Below are 17324 nucleotides of genomic sequence, written 5' to 3'. Positions count from 1 at the left end.
CTGATGTGGGACCTGATCCCAGGACCCCGAGATCACAACCTGAGCCAAAGGCAGAGACTCTCAAGCACTGAGCCACCCAGACAGCCCAGGACTCCTTCTAGTTTATATTTCTACAAATTCAATATTGAGCCAAAAGCATGATTTTTTTTTTTAGTGATACTTCTTTCACCAGTTTATAAAGATTATGTTATTTTGGTGTAAAAGTGTGGTTCTATTTTGATTACTTTTCTTTAGCTGGTATTTAGGGAAGCCAGTTGTGAGATCTATCATGCGACTTTGTCCATAAAAACATTGGTTATAGGCTGCTGGAGTGGAATGAATTTGGGTCTAGTAATCCAGCCACTCATTTTTCAGATGGCACCACAAGAGTTGAGTGAGTCCGAGTGGCTCCAAGATCACTCAGGATGGTGGTGGTATTTTGGTAGAGCTGGGTCTCCTGACCCCCGGAATAGGACACTCTTTAGCCTCTATTGACAGGACATGGAGAGAGAGAGATGAATTCCCAGAGGGTACATCTGTAGGAGGGAAGGGCACTCAAGGCAGGGTAGAAATGACATGCAGGTGAGAATGTGAAGAGTCTGGACAATGACAGACCAATGAGGCCAAGCCCAAGGCACTAAGCAATACTACTATGAGAATGAGTCTAGAAAGGTAGAGAGTAAGTCTTGCTTCTCCTAGCACTGAATTTTGTTAATTATATAATAGTGGCTAGTAATTACAGAGCACTTTGGAGTTTGAAAAATGATTCACATTATATGTTCTTTTTTTTTGACATTATATGTTCTTATTTGATCCTCACCCCTATTGTTTACAGATAGAAAATGGAATAACATGTTTGAAGTGACTTTCCCGAGATCACACACAAAGAATGCAGCGAGGCTGGCACTTGAAATTCAAATCTCCCAAAACCTATTCCCCAGGTATGCTGGTTCTCTGTGCAGAGCCAAGGACAATGGCAAAACGAGTCAGCAATTTGCACATAGGCTATAACATCACTACTTTTGTAGCATAATTTACAGACCTGTACTGTTGCATTTTGCACACTGTCAATCTTGAAATAGAAAGTTCCATTATTCTCTGCGTTAAGCTTTGCAATGGAATGAGTCAGAGGCACCTCCAGCTCTGGGCTGTCAACAGGTATTTTTTTGGGGCAGCCAAGGCAAATCCTGGAAGGTGGTTGTACAAAATCTTCCCCTGAAAGAAACAAGTTTTAAGTTAGCATGTGCAGGGGAAGGAAAAGTCTAGCCCAGTAGCCCCTGCACGTGATCTGACATTCATTTAAGGGGGTCATGGGACAGCCCAAGGCTCAGTAGTGAGTGTGTAGAGGTTGTCTGTCTGACTTTTACCTTATGGCCTCTCCTCTTTCCCTCTTCTCAGAGCCAAGTGTGTTCAGGGAAACATTTAATCAGTAGATGTTAGTGGCTCAATCAATACACTGTACTTTTCCTAAGTTTTTGTATCTTTGATAGAACTTGTAAAGAGCAAATCTTACTTAAAGGAATGACTCTCTAGTGGGAAAATTTTAAGTCCTATGATTCTGGTGAGGAGGCAGCTTCAGTAGTGCTTCTCATCATGGAATGCATCCAACTATCTCTCAGGAATGAGAAAAGGCAACTCTTGGTATAAGAAATGAGGACTTAAAAAAAAAAAAAAAAGAAAAAAAAAAGAAATGAGGACTTGACCTTATATAATCTTGCAGTATTTCCCTTCCCCTCCATTAAAACATGTAGGTTAAAAAAAAATCTTTCATTGAAAAGATTTTACTCTAAGTGGTTAAAAATGAGATGCAGCTTTCCCAATTTACAGCACCTGACATAGGGACATGTTGCACACAAGGAAGATCAGCTGGTGTTGTACCCAGCAGCCGGCCATTTCGCCTTGTGTTCACCATAATCCCTCCTGGCTACTTGCAGAGCAGTGTCAGCTGCATCCTGCTGCAGCACAGGTGGGCAGAGATGGGGTCAGGTGTTCTTGGAAAGGTCTGCCAATCAGCTAGACTTTGTGGCATGACATGGAAACCAAAGCACAACTCCTGGGGAAAGACTTTGCCAGCTGTCAGTGACCAACAGGCAGTAGTAGAGCATTAATATGTATCACCTCATACCTGGAAAGAGTTCACACTTCTGCGAGAAAGAAGCAATTCTTAGCTGAAGATCCATGTGTGCATGATCTGTACATTCACCGATATCCTGGTTTTAAATATATATATAAATACAAAAAGTAAAAAAACATTTTTAAGAACCTTTAACATAAACAACTTGTATAACTCAAAATAGGATGTTGGCCTTACAAATCATCACATAGAAAATGAAAACAAAATATAGTCTGATTGCAAAGTGAAAATAAAAAACAATTAGTTAACAGTATCAACAACAAACACAGTGGCAAGCCCATAGGAACGTGAATCAAGATGACAAGAATACCTAGTAGAGAAATAATAACCATATAAGTGAACAGATATGCCTTTTAAAAAGGCAAGACTTTTAGATTAAGCTAAAAACAAAATTAATGTATTACATCTTCAAGTTTAATATCTTATAATAAAAAAGATCAAATTTAAATATATTGGATGAGCAAAGCTATAGGAGGCAAATATGACAAAATAAGAGCTAAAGCATCATTAATACTGGAAAAAGTAAAATTCAAGATAATGAAAAACTCACAAAGATAGCAAGAAAGATTATTTTATTTTATTTCTTTTAAAGATTTTATTTATTTATGAGAAACACAGAGAGGCAGGCTCCATGCAGAGAGCCCGATGCGGGACTCGATCCCAGGACTCTGGGATCATGCCCTGAGTAAAAGGCAGACACTCAACCGCTGAGCCACCCAGGCGTCCTGATTATTTTATTTTTATAAAACACGTAGTATAGAAGCCCAGAATCAGGATAAATAAAGCAGAAAACATATAGGAATAGAAATGGATAAAAATCGTTGTGGTGGGAAAAATTAATGTACACCATAAATCTAAGACAGGCCAGATGGATTAAAAAAATAAATAAGGTCATAGAAGGCTTGAATAACATAATAAAGATATACTTCAATCATACTTTCATATGATGCACAGGATTTAAAATGACTCTTTCATAAGTGTGGTACAAAATTTTTAATCACTTCCACACTAGTTCACAAAAAAGGCTCAATAAATTTAGCAAATCAGAAATAACATGGCCATGCTCTTTGGCTTCAGCACCAAAAAGAAAAAGAAAACTCCCTGAAAATTAATAATGTAAGTTTAAACAAATAAACAAATAAGGACTAGCTGCTTGGAAATATAGACACATTTACTTAAATAGTTAGGATTCCTTGGATAAGGAAAAAATAAAAGACAAAACAAATTCCACATCATGTTGCCAGAGCACCATTTAGCATTAACTCGTGGTTTTATATTCTTTCATAATTTAAGGGGAGAGGCAAGAACAAAACAAAACAATCCAAAGTCTAGGTGTTTATATCAAAAGTTAAAGAAAAATAATAATGAACAGGCTTTGGGAAAATGAGAAAACAATGAAGGTAAAGGAAAGACTGAGAAGTTTGAAAACAGAAAGCACTAGCATTAAATAATAAATTCAAAAGATCACTCTTGAGGTAGGGAAAAATCAAGCACATAAAAAAGGCAACATAGCAAAGTATACAGGGAAGTATAAAAATACTAGAGAATATCATGAACAAGTGTATGATAATTTAAATTCCAAAGAAATAGATAATTTTCTGGAACCCTATAAATAACCAACTGACTTAAAAACAAGAAGAAAACCTGAATGGACCAATGATTAGAAAAGAAAAGAATGCTACTCCTACTCTAAACTTACATTCCACTTCTCACCTCCAAACAATGTAGATATTTTATGGATGAATACTTTTAAAAATTAAAGAAGTATATATATTTCCCTGTTGTATAAACTGTTTCTGAATATAGAAAAGAGTGGTGGAGGTGCATGGTTGGCTTACTAGATAGAGCATGTGACTTGATCTCAGGGTTGTTGGTTTGAGCCACGTTGAGTGTAGAGATGACTAAAAAAATTAACTTAGGAAATTAAAATAATGGCAAACTATTTTCATTCTGTAAAATTATAACCCCGACATCGAAACTTGAAAAAATAGAATGAATATACAAACACACACCCAGAAAACTGCTAAACTCCTTTCACTTCTAAATATAGATGTAGAATTCCTAAGCTAGAAATAGAATCCAAATGCATATCTAAAGAATAATTAACACCAAACAAACAGAATTTAATTTAGGGACCTAAAGATTACTTTAGGAAAGTTGTTAAAACAACCTAACAGATTAAATTAGGAAAACATAGTATGATATTTTAAAGTCTATTCTAAACCATTTGCTGAATTCAATATCAATTCCTTATTTAAGAAGAAAACAAATAGAACAAAATTCTTTAAAGAACAGGAATGTTAGGAGGCTTCCTTAACATGATAAAGAACGTCTACTGGAACCCACAGCAAGTATTATACATAATGACAAAATTCTAGAGGCTTTCCCAATAAAATCAGGAATAAAACATGATGGTGTGTGATCACTGGTATTTAAGAAATTATGTCTGTCTATTTGGGTCAATTCATTAAGACATGGAACAAAAAAATGAGTTTCAGAAAAGAAAAAACATTTTTTGCATAAGATATTATTGTATACATACAACAATCAAAGAATCAATGAAAAGCTGTTAGAGCTAATAAGAATTCAGTGAAGTTGCTGGATGTAAGAAAAATGCATAAAAATGTATACATTTGTTTCCAATAATAGAAGAAAATAAAAACAAAAGGGTTTAATTTCTGATGACAATAACCAAAAACAAACAAAAGAAAACAAAACCTAGAAATATCATTAGTGAGCAATATTCTAGGTATATATATTTTAAATATCCCACCACTTTAGAATTATAAAATGAATCTTGTCTAAACAGAGATGTATACCAAATTCTTGACTAAAAAGATTAAAGAGCATATATGCCAGTTCTCCTCAAATTAATTTAGGCATGTAATCCAATTCCAATCTATGTGGCAATGTAAGTTTTTCTCACAAACTTATTCTAAGGTTGCTTTTGAAGATATAAACACTAGATAATAAATCACATATTTAAACTTTCTGTGAAGCTATGGGTGGTGGTATTGGTACAGAAACAGAGAAGAAATTTTTTGGAAGAGACAATTATGGAATGAAGATTGTCACGAATTTATGTAGAAGGGAAGATTGTTGAGATATCTGGTTATTCTCTTTAAAAAACTGAAAAAATTACAAGATACATTAAAATTAATTCCAGATAGGATCAAAAGTTACATGATAAAATACTGACTGTAGACAAACTAGGAGAAACAAAAATGAGGTGACTGCTGAGCAAATGGTAGAAAAATTCAAAATGAAAATATTGGTAAATTTTGCAACCTATAAACAAAAACTATTTGTAAGTCCAGAAATACCATAATGAAAACTAAAAAGTAAACAACAGAAACTATGACAAAGCACTGATACCTTTACTATAGAAATACTGTTTTCCAAATCTTTAAGATTTATTCCAAAAAAGAAATGGTTAAGGAATACAGAAGACAATTTATAAATTCAACTCATAAATTTCTAACAAATGTATGAAAATATAGTGGTTAAATAAGTGCATATTAACCACACTGTTGACTGATAAAATGAAAACTAGAAAGGTTTTTGTCTATGAAATTAGCTAAGTTTTTTTTTTTAATCTTCATGACTTTCTAATTCATTTTTTAAAAAGTAAACTCTATCCTTAAGGTGGGGCTTGAACTCATGACCCCAAGATCAAGAGTTGCATGCTCTGACAACTGAGCCAGCCAGGTGCCCCTAAGAGTTTTTTTTTTTTTTTTTTGATACTGAATTCTATCTGGGGTATGCATTGCTGATAGAATAGAAACTGATACATTCAGCATACAGTTAACCTATATAAAGAGTTTTAAGAGCCTTTTGAAAAAAACTGAAGTATAATTGATATTAGTTTCAGGTGTACATCACAGTGATTAAATATTTTTAAAAAGATTTATTTATTTATTTGAGAGAGAGAGAGAGAGAGAGGGAGAGCTCAAGCAGGGGGAAGGGGCAGAAGAGGGAGAGGGAAAGCCCACTCTCCACAGAGGACTTGATCTCAGGATCCTGAGGTCACAACCTGAGCTGAAACCAAGAGCCAGATGCTTAACTGAGCCGCCCGGGTGCCCCCGATTCAACAATTTTATACTTTACAAAACGATCCCCATAAGTCTAGTTACCATCTGTTGCCATACAAAGTTATTACAATATTATTGACTATCTTCTCTATTCTGTACACTACATACAGCCCCATGACTTAATTGTTTTATAACTGGAGGTTTGTACTTTTTACCCCCCTTCTTCATCTATTTCACCTGCTGCCCAAACCCTCTCCCTTCTGGCAATCAATAGTTTGTTTCCTGTATCTGTATGTCTGTTTCTGTTATTTGCTTTGTTTTTAATTTTTTTAATTTTTAAGATTTTATTTATTTATTCATGAGAGACATAGGGAGAGAGGCAGAGACACAGGCAGAGGGAGAAGCAGGCTCCATGCGGGGAGCCCGACGTGGGACTCGATCCGAGGACCCTGGGATCACGCCCTGAGCCAAAGGCAGATGCTCAACCACTGAGCCACCCAGGCACCCTTCTTTTGTTTTTTAGAATCCACATAAGTAAAATCATACAGTAGTGTCTTTCTCTGACTTATTTCACTTAGCATAATATCCTCTAGTTCCATCCATGTTGTGACAAATGGCAAGATTTCATTTTTCATGGCTGAGTAATATTCACCAAGATTTATTTATACACTTATCTATCGATGGACACTTTCGTCTCTTCAAAATCTTGGCTATTGTGAATAGCCAGATGCTTCAATGACCAGACTTGAATCAAACTGACAAAGTGAAATAGTAGTGAGAGCATACGTTTCTGGAGAATTCCTCTCTCTCTTTTTTTTTTTTTAATTTTTATTTATTTATGATAGTCACACACACACAGAGAGAGAGAGAGAGAGAGGCAGAGACACAGGCAGAGGGAGAAGCAGGCTCCATTAACCGGGAGCCCGATGTGGGATTCGATCCTGGGTCTCCAGGATCACGCCCTGGGCCAAAGGCAGGCGCTAAACCGCTGCGCCACTCAGGGATCCCAATTCCTCTCTCTTTTTACTATTTCTTATTATGGTAAAATACATACAATGTAAAATTTGCTATTTTAACCATTAAAAAATGCATAATTCAGTGGCATTAGTTACATTCCCAGTGGTGTGCTGCCATCACCACTATCCATTTCCAAGTGTTCATCACCCCAAATGCAAATTCTGTACTCATTAAACAATAAATTCCCATTCTCCCTCCTCCAGCCCCTGATAAACTCTAATCTACTTTTTGTCTCTATGAATTTGCATATTTTCGATATTTCATATAACTGGAATCATGCAACATTCATCCTTTCGTGTCTGGTTTCTTTCATTTAGTGTAATGTTTTCAAGTTTTAGTCATGTTGTAGCATGTGTCAGTATTTCTTTCTTTGGCTAAAGAATTTTCCATTGTTTTATACATATATCCCATTTTGTGTACTCATTCATCTGTTGACGAGACTTTGGGTTGTTTCCACTTTTGGACTATTGTGAATAATACTGCAATGAATGTTGGCATACAAGTATCTGTTTTCAATTTGTTTGGGTATATACACCTAGGCATGCATTTGTTGGGTTGTATGGTAATTCTCTGTTTATCTTTTAGGGGAGCTGCCAAACTGTTTTCCACAGCGGCTGCATCATTTTTACATTCCCACCAGCAATATACAAAAGTTCCAGTTTCTCCACGTCCTCCCCAACACCTATTATTTTCCAATTATAAAACTTAAAACCATCCTGTGGCTTGAATTATTTATTTATTTATTTATTTATTTATCTATCTATCTATCTATTTATTTATTTTTCCATTGCCCATTTTAAAATTGGGTTGTCTTTTTGTTGTTGCAGTATAGGGGTTTTTAAATATGTTCTTCATACTAAACTCGTACCAAAGAAGGGATTTGCAAATATTGTCTCCCACTCTGCGGGTTGTCTTTTTACTCTTTTAACCCTTTTAACTTTCCCCCCAATTATGAAATAAATGTATACTTCACCAGAGACACTGAAAAGTATTGAAGAGTTCCAAAAAGTATGAAGAATTAGAAAAAGCACCTGTATTTCCAACTGAAAGTTAACTATATTTTATGTTTTGGCATATTAGTTTCTCACCACTTATAGTTACATTTACTTTATATATTTGAATGATTGTGTATGTATACTTTTGTACCCTACTTTTTTGTTTTTTACTTAACAGATTATGACCATTTTACCGTCACTAAAAACTAGAAATGTAATTTTAATGGCTGCATATATCCTACTCTACAGATATACTGCAATTTACTTAACCATTCATTCCCTACCGTTGAAGATATAAGCCACTTCCAATGTTTCTCTATTAATAATAATGCTGAAATTATTGCTGTCTGGATTTCTCATTTTCTTTATTTTTTTTAAAGATTTGTATTTATTTGAGAGAGAGAGAGAGAGCATGAGCAGGGGGAGGGGCAGAGGGAAAGAAGCAGACTTCCCACTGAGCAGGGAGCCTGATGTGGGGCTCGATCCCAGGACCCTGAGATCATGACCCGAGCTGAAGGCAGGTATTTAACTGATTGAGCCACCCAGGTGCCCCAGAATTTCTCATTTTCTTCACACATAATTCTAGAATTCAAATTTCTAAGTTAAAGGGCTTGCACCAATCCATTGCTTAAACAGTGTCTTCTGCTAATAGACCAATATTTCTATTATTTCCGGGGAAGTCATCAGGCCTTAGCCATCTTAATATGCACTAATGACCATTACCTTGAGATCCTCTCTTTGAACATAATTTTGGTTCAGACAACAGGATAGCATCCCAGAAAGAGTCACTGAGGGATAGAGACTTGGGCTGTGTTTATTAGAGATAAAGGCAGGGGAGGAAAGGTAAGAAAGCAAGCAGAGACAAGTTGGAGGTGAGGGACTGTTCTGAGTAGAGCTTGGGAGTAAGGACATAGGGCACATGGAGAAGAAACGGAGACAGGAAAGGGAAGGCATGAAAAGACAACTTGATCATGGCATCTTTTTGTTTCAGGCTCTCATAGTCCCTGCTGACATCTGTAAGTGCTCTGCTAGGGTGTGTAGACTCTTTGACTAGGTGGGTAAGGCAGCTTGATCAGTATGAGAGCTTCGGAGTTCCCAAGGGAATGTGAATCGGTAAATACCATCTAACATTTTAGCGACCGAGACTTTCTACATAGCTGAGGGTTCCCACACCTGGAAAGACCAGACACAAAATGCTAAGAACTTTATAATTAGATTGTTGCCTACTTACACCATTCAGAAGGGACTTGCAGTCTGGAGTTAAGAATAGATAATTCTCCTTGGAACAATTCGTTTGCTCAATTGAGTAAGTAATTTCATAGTTCCATCCGGTCACCACCTGAAACAATTTTGGATCAAATATTTAAAAGGCAGCTTAAACACCATTGACAGCATCATGAGGAACAGAGAATGCTGCATGGCCTATCATACGTACTCAAGAATATGAACGATGATCCTTCTAGGCAGAAGTCATTTCTCAGGAACTAGCAAACACTTTATGAGTCTCACTCCCTCCACACAGCACCCCCCCCCACACACACACTCCTACACATCTAACAATGGAACACAATATACACGTGGAGTCATTCCGTTTCCCTAAGGAAGACCTAGCAGTGTTTCTTCTCTAGGCAGCAGGAAGGAAAGCTACCATTGAATCTGTGAAATATTAATAGTGCTATTCTAGATGGCTAAAGAAAACTTTGGAGCTTGGGTGGCCTTTACTGGTAGGACCTCAGGTTCCCAGACTGCTAGGCAATAAGATTTCTCCTGGTTCATCCTGGGCTAGTTGCGCCCTGACACGGCTGGATAGGGACATAACTGGGCAGAGCCCAGGTGTCGCATGAAAACGAGCTGGAAGGTCTATTAAAAGCAGGGTATGTAGAAAAAGAAAAAGAAAAAGAAAAAAGAAAAAAAAAAAGCAGGGTATGTTACCGACCCAAGTGAGTCCTTTGTAATTGGAGGCTGAAATACAAGGGGCCCAGTCAACTATCAGTAAAGGCTCAGTGAACTGAGGCAATGAAAAGACCAGATTTGCAAGTATTTACTTTTTTATCCCCCCAGTGAACCTAGAATTTAGAGGATATCCAGAAAGCTGTGCCAACTTTTTAGGTAAAATTTAATTTTTAGAGCCGTGTTTGACTTATGACAGCTGGGTGATGATACAGTTTTCTTGAAACCCGAAGGACAGAGTAACTTTTTCCATTTCGCTGTTTCTACAAAGAACATGTAATACTGACTCCTGTGCGAAATGAAGTTAAAGAACAAACCTGTCTGTGGGCCTTTTTCACTTCTCTAAGAGCAAAGAGGTGGGAGCGATCCGTGTTGTTGTTAAAATGTTCGATGGCGTGTCTTAGGACGGGTTCCAGCTCAGGGCTTGCAATTGAGATGGGGTGCACACAGCCAAGGCAGTCATACTGGGCTGTCACCACAGGACCCTCGGCTTGACAAAGAGCAGGCAAAAGGGCAGCATTAATGAGTGAAACCTGCATTTAGATACGTTGCCCTAAATACGTAAGATAACTTAGAAGGCCCTCATAAACTTTCCAGTAAATCCTACTATGTGAAAAAAAAAAAAAAAAAAAAACAGAGGATGCAAGATTGCTTTCTAGTCAGCACAATAAACCTCTCATTTGCTTAGGAACACCTTATGTGCATAATTTTGTGCACAGTTATTTTAAAATTATTTAAAAGTGGGATGCCTGGGTGGCTCAGGGGTTGAGCCTCTGCCTTCTGCCCAGGTCGTGATCCTGGGGTCCTGGAATCGAGGCCCACGTCAGGCTCCCCACAGGGAGTCTGCTTCTCCCTCTGCCTATGTCTCTGTGTCTCTCATGAATAAATAAAATGTTTTAAAATCTTACTTAAAAGTAATTTTAAATTATAGAAGCAACATGGGTTTATCCTCTTATAAAAAGCAAAACACTGGGGCACCTGGCTGGCTCAATCCATTAAGTGTTCTACTCTTGATATCCGCTCAGGTCATGATTTCAGGATCCATCGTAAGACGGTGCCCCCTGTCATGTGGGGCTTCATGCTCAGTGGGGAGTCTGAGAATCTCTCTCCTTCTGTCCCTCCACGCCCCACCCCTCCACCCCTGCACTCTCGCACCCTCTCTAAAATAAATGTTTTTCTTTAGAAAAATAAAACATAACAGATACATTATTATTTATTATTTTTAGCATTAATTAAAGCTCCTTGAAGCCCAGTTCAGGGTATAGCATTCTGTATCACTTCGATCCAACAAACATGTTTTGCAACTGCTGTAATGAGCCAGGTGCTGAGCTAGGCTGTGGGTACATTAATTCGCTAGTGATGGTCACTGGTGTGAAGCAGTTGAGTAAAGTCAAGTGAGAGAGACAGAACTGCAGACGGATCATCTCAGTATAATTCGGCAGGAGCTTGGAAAATCAGGAGCCCAGAGCGAGCTCAGGGAAAACTTTCCTGAGGAGAACAGACCTGAGCTAAGAAGGGTGAACAGAACAGTAGTCAAGGTCAACCAGGCGACAAGAGCTATGAGGCGTGAGGAGGAGCTAGGATGCTGGAGGAGGAGCCGGGAGGTGTGAGGAGGAGCCAGGAGGAGGGAGGAGGAGCCAGGAGGTGGGAGGAGGAGCCAGGAGATGTGAGGAGGAGCTAGGAGATGTGAGGAGGAGCCAGGAGGTGGGAGGAGGAGCCAGGAGGAGGGAGGAGGAGATAGGAGATGTGAGGAGGAGCCAGGCAGGAGGTGGGAGGAGGAGCTAGGAGGCTGGAGGAGGAGCCAGGAGATGTGAGGAGGAGCTAGGAGGCGGGAGGAGGAGCCAGGAGGTGGGAGGAGGAGCCAGGAGATGTGAGGAGGAGCTAGGAGGCCGGAGGAGGAGCCAGGAGATGTGAGGAGGAGCTAGGAGGCCGGAGGAGGAGCCAGGAGATGTGAGGAGGAGTCAGGAGGTGTGAGGAGGAGCCAGGAGGCGGGAGGAGGAGCCAGGAGGTGTGAGGAGGAGCCAGGAGGCGGGAGGAGGAGCCAGGAGGTGGGAAGAGGAGCCAGGAGATGTGAGGAGGAGCTAGGAGGCCTGAGGAGGAGCCAGGAGGTGTGAGGAGGAGCCAGGAGGTGTGAGGAGGAGCCAGGAGGCGGGAGGAGGAGCCAGGAGATGGGAGGAGGAGCCAGGAGGCCTGAGGAGGAGTCAGGAGGTGTGAGGAGGAGCCAGGAGGCATGAAGGGGAGCTAGGAGGTGGGAGGAGGAGTGGGGTCGTGAGGAGGAGCCAGGAGGCGGGAGGAGGAGCCAGGAGGTGGGAGGAGGAGCCAGGAGGTGTGAGGAGGAGCCAGGAGGTGGGAGGAGGAGCCAGGAGGTGGGAGGAGGAGCCAGGAGATGTGAGGAGGAGCTAGGAGGCCGGAGGAGGAGCCAGGAGATGTGAGGAGGAGCTAGGAGGCCGGAGGAGGAGCCAGGAGATGTGAGGAGGAGCTAGGAGGCCGGAGGAGGAGCCAGGAGATGTGAGGAGGAGCTAGGAGGCCGGAGGAGGAGCCAGGAGATGTGAGGAGGAGCCAGGAGGCCTGAGGAGGAGTCAGGAGGTGTGAGGAGGAGCCAGGAGGTGTGAGGAGGAGCCAGGAGGCGGGAGGAGGAGCCAGGAGGTGGGAGGAGGAGCCAGGAGATGTGAGGAGGAGCTAGGAGGCCGGAGGAAGAGCCAGGAGATGTGAGGAGGAGCTAGGAGGCCGGAGGAGGAGCCAGGAGATGTGAGGAGGAGCCAGGAGGCCTGAGGAGGAGCCAGGAGGTGTGAGGAGGAGCCAGGAGGCGGGAGGAGGAGCCAGGAGGTGGGAGGAGGAGCCAGGAGATGTGAGGAGGAGCTAGGAGGCCGGAGGAAGAGCCAGGAGATGTGAGGAGGAGCTAGGAGGCCGGAGGAAGAGCCAGGAGATGTGAGGAGGAGCTAGGAGGCCGGAGGAGGAGCCAGGAGATGTGAGGAGGAGCTAGGAGGCCGGAGGAGGAGTCAGGAGATGTGAGGAGGAGCCAGGAGGCCTGAGGAGGAGTCAGGAGGTGTGAGGAGGAGCCAGGAGGCGGGAGGAGGAGCCAGGAGGCATGAAGGGGAGCTAGGAGGTGGGAGGAGGAGTCAGGGGTCGTGAGGAGGAGCCAGGGGGCGGGAGGAGAAGGACGGCTCCGAGAAAGCAGGCTGAGTCCGGGCCAGTGGTGTGGAACACGGTATATGTCCCTTTCGGCCGAGCTTAGAGCAGGAGGCAGAGAGGGGTGGCCCGGTGCGTGTGGTCGCAGAGTCCTCTGCTGCGGGTCTCTAGCCGGCGTGGAGGCCGGGGCCCGGGCTCCCTCGGGAAGACGCGTCTGAGGCGCTCTCCCCGCTATTTCGGGGCCGTCCGAGGCCGGAGGAGGCGGGCTGTAAGAACGGGGCGGGGGGCGCTGACGGGCGAGAAGCCGACGTCACGTGCTCGACGAGGAACGTCAGTCTGCAGTTACCAAGGAAGGTTCCCAGCCCAGAGCCCGAACCCACGGGTCGGAAGCTCAGGCCGCAGGGAGGGGGAGCCCTGGGGAGTCCGGGCGCCTCCTGGGGGCTCTCCCCGAGTGTGCGGCCCCAACACCGGCAGGAGCCCGGCGCTGCTCTGCCACCGGAAAGACCCACCGGGAGTGATTTGGCAGGTCTGCGTAGCCACGGAGAACTTCGTTTTCCCTCTCTTCCCCACGGTCGCGGAGCATTCTCCCGTGGCCTGCAAAGAACAAAAAGAGAGAGAGGCCATTTATCTCCACCTTTCAGGCGGGAAATCCACCTCGTACTGTGGCTCAATATAGCTTTGCCTTTCTTTTAAACTTGCCAAGATTTTTTTTAAAAAACAGTTTTGAGGCCCAAGAATGAGTTTTTGTAGCCTAAGGATTATTCTTACAAGCCACTGACCTCCACGAGCCGTTGGAGGGGAAACAGTACAAAAGGCGAGGTTTTCCTTATCTTAAAGATTTTATTCACTTATGCATGAGAGACGTAGAGGCAGAGACACAGGGAGAGGGAGAAGCAGGCTCCACGCAGGGAGCCCAACGTGGGACTCGATCCCGGGTCTCCAAGGTCATCGCCATGGGCTGAAGGCGGCCCTAAACCGCTGAGCCATCCGGGCTGCCCAAAAGGTGAGGTTTTAAAGCAAGTTTCCTTTTCACCAAAATGATGCAGCGCCTTAGAGCCGGCCCGTTAAACTCTCCTCTTGATTGACCTCCCATTTCGGTGTTGAAACCGCGTGCAGGAGGCCAGCGCTGTGACATGCTGGGGGCGGACCCCGGACTGTGGAAAGAGCCGCCTGCTTCTGAGCAGACACTGTCCCCACGCCCCCCTCATTAAGGCAAAACAACCAGCTGCGCTGTGCCAGGCACGTCGATAGCCATTGTTATCAAAAGAAGCTTCTTGGCATACTGTGTCTCATTTCATCCTCCAACAACCCGATGAGGCCGTTGTTAGCTCCCCTTTAGGAGGCAGCACACAGGCTCTCCGGGGTCTGCTAGTTGGAGGCAGAGCCCATGCAAATAAAGCACCCATGCTGTCCCTTCACCAGCCCTGGATCTTGGCCCAAATGTTGATCTGTTGTCTCTTTGGGGCCTGGTCTACTGCCCCAGTTGGTCGATAGAGTCCCCTTCTCATGGGAGGACTTTCTCTGTATTTAACTGCTGGGCTTTGTGCTCTGACACAGAGCCCGAGAACACAGACAACAAACACTTGCCTTTTCTACACATTTGAGGGTTTATATGCATCCCTTACAAAGAGCCTAACTATACTAACCATCTTCAGCTCTAGTAAAAAAAAAAAAAAAAAAAAAAATTCTGCCAGTCTCAACAGAGAACACCGGGGGCTCAGGAACCGTCAACCCACTTACAGCTTGTGTAGATTCTTTGTAGTCACAATCCTGCCAGGTTTTGCCACTTTGAACAGAACAATTTCCTTCCCTGATCTGGTACTTGAAGGAATAAAATGTGTCAGGGTCGTCCTGAAAAAAAGCAACACATCACTGACCCAACAGCAAATAATTTGAGTGGGCTCCAATGCAGGTATGAATGTTTGATCTTGACTTAATTCAAAGAGAGCAAAACATTTATTAAAAATGCTGAAAGTTATAAATATTAACTTGGAAGAATGTTCATAATATATTTACACCTAGATATTTGTAAGTTACAAAGTGGTATCCATAGTATTAGCCCATTTTTATAGAAACCAATTTTTGGTACATATGTGACTTTTAAAAGTCTGGAAAGTTATGAAGCAAAGCTATTAAAATGTCTTTCGGTGGTGGGAGTATGGCTGTCTCACTTCTTCAAACAAATGTTTGTGAGTTGTCTTTTTAAAAAATAAAATATATTTCTTTTACAGTAAGAAAACACAGGAGGCCGCTTTTCATTAAAAAATGTTAGTATTTATCTCTAGATGGTGGATCAATTTTTGGTAACTTTAGTATTTTTATTTGCCTTAGTTTTTCTATTTTTTCTAGCATGAATGAGATAATAAATAAAACTTTTAAAGTGCAAAGGCACTTTAAAGACTTTGAGATCTGAAAATATAAAACTCCTAGGAGAAAACATAGTAATTTCTCTGACATTGACCTTGGCAACATCTTTCTAGATATGTATTCTCAGGCAAGGGGAACAAAAGCAAAAATAAATTATTAGGACCACACTAAAATAAAAAGCTTTTGCACAGCAAAGAAAACCATCAACAAAATGAAAAGGCAACCTACTGAATTGGAGAAGATACTTGCAAATTATATATCTGATAAACGGTTAGCATCCAAAATATATAAAGAACATATATAACTCAATGCCAAATAAAACAAACAATCCAATTAAAAAATAAGCAGAGGACCCGGATAGACATTTTTCTAAAGATGACATATAGATGGCCAACAGACACTTGAAAAGATGCTCAATATCACTAATAATCAGGGAAATGCAATTCAAGACTACAATGAGATATCACCTAACACCTGTCAGAATGACTAGAATCAAAAAGACAAGAAATAAGAAATGTTGATGAGGACATGGAGGAAAAGGAACCCTCTTGCTCTGTGAGTGGGAATATAAATTGGTGCAGCCACCATAAAAAAACAGTATGAAGTTTCCTTAAAAAATTAAAAATAGGGGTGCCTGGGTGGCTCAGTAGGTTAAGTGTCTGCTTATGGCTTGGGTCAAGGTCCAGGGATCCTGGGATTGAGCCCCATGTCGGGGCTCCTCGCTCAATGGAGAGCATGCTTCTCCCTCTCCCCCTGGAGCTTCCCCTGCTTGTGCCCTCTCTCTCTTTTAAAATCTTTTAAAAATTAAAAATAGAAATACCATATGATCCAGCAATCTACTATTGGGTATTTGCCCAAAGAGAACAAAAAAGTAATGTGAAAAGATGTATGCATCCATATGTTTATTGCAGCATTATTTACAATAGCCAAGATATGGAAGCAACTCCAACATCCATCAATAGATGGATGGATAAAGAAGATATATATATATATATATATATATATATATGTACATTTATATATATGTATATATAACTTTCATCCTGTAGGTTCAAGATGAGGTTGTCAGCAGTGAGATAGATATGGTTCTGCGATGTAGCGATCGTCTTAGAGATGTTCTGGGATGCCCGGATCTTGTGCAGTTTGATATAGCCAGGGTTATATATATATATATATATATATATATATATATATATATAACACACACACACATATATATATACACACACATACACATATATATACACACACACATATATATATCCACACACACACACACACATATATATCTACACACACATATATATATCCATACACACACACATATATATATATATACCCACACACACACACATATATATATCCACACACACACATATCTATATCTATATCTATCTATCTATACACACACACACACACGTATGGTATGTATAATGGGATATTACATAGCCATACAAAAGAATGAGATCTTGCCATTTATGACAACATGGATGGACTTAGAGGGTATTATGCTAAGGAAAATAAACCAGACAGGGAAAGACAAATACAATATCATTTCACTTATATGTGGAATCTAAAAAAATGAGATAAATAAACAAACAAAAAGCAGAAACAGACTCCTAAATACAGAGAAAAAACTATAGTTGCCAGCGCAGAGGAGGGTGGGGGGATGAGTAAAATGGGTGAAGGGGCATGGGAGATACAGGCCTCCAGGTATGGAAC

The 17324-nt window shown here is 41.4% G+C and overlaps 1 protein-coding gene across 1 annotated transcript in view; it reads right to left on the bottom strand.

The window, feature by feature from the left end:
- The window catches only part of KNG1 (kininogen 1), a 29191-nt gene that overhangs the window by 9873 nt on the left and 1994 nt on the right, over positions 1 to 17324 (bottom strand). The window contains exons 2-7 of the mRNA XM_072807761.1: positions 14976 to 15086; positions 13745 to 13829; positions 10424 to 10596; positions 9388 to 9495; positions 2105 to 2189; positions 1022 to 1194 (exon numbers count right to left, since the gene is read on the bottom strand). Of these exons, the coding sequence (XP_072663862.1) occupies positions 1022 to 1194; positions 2105 to 2189; positions 9388 to 9495; positions 10424 to 10596; positions 13745 to 13829; positions 14976 to 15086 (735 nt within the window). The remainder of the gene's footprint in view (positions 1 to 1021; positions 1195 to 2104; positions 2190 to 9387; positions 9496 to 10423; positions 10597 to 13744; positions 13830 to 14975; positions 15087 to 17324) is intronic.

Source organism: Canis lupus, chromosome 31 (assembly GCF_048164855.1).
Source record: "Canis lupus baileyi chromosome 31, mCanLup2.hap1, whole genome shotgun sequence".
NCBI classification, from domain to species: Eukaryota; Metazoa; Chordata; class Mammalia; order Carnivora; family Canidae; genus Canis; species Canis lupus.
This window is presented reverse-complemented; position numbering and strand designations above follow the sequence as displayed.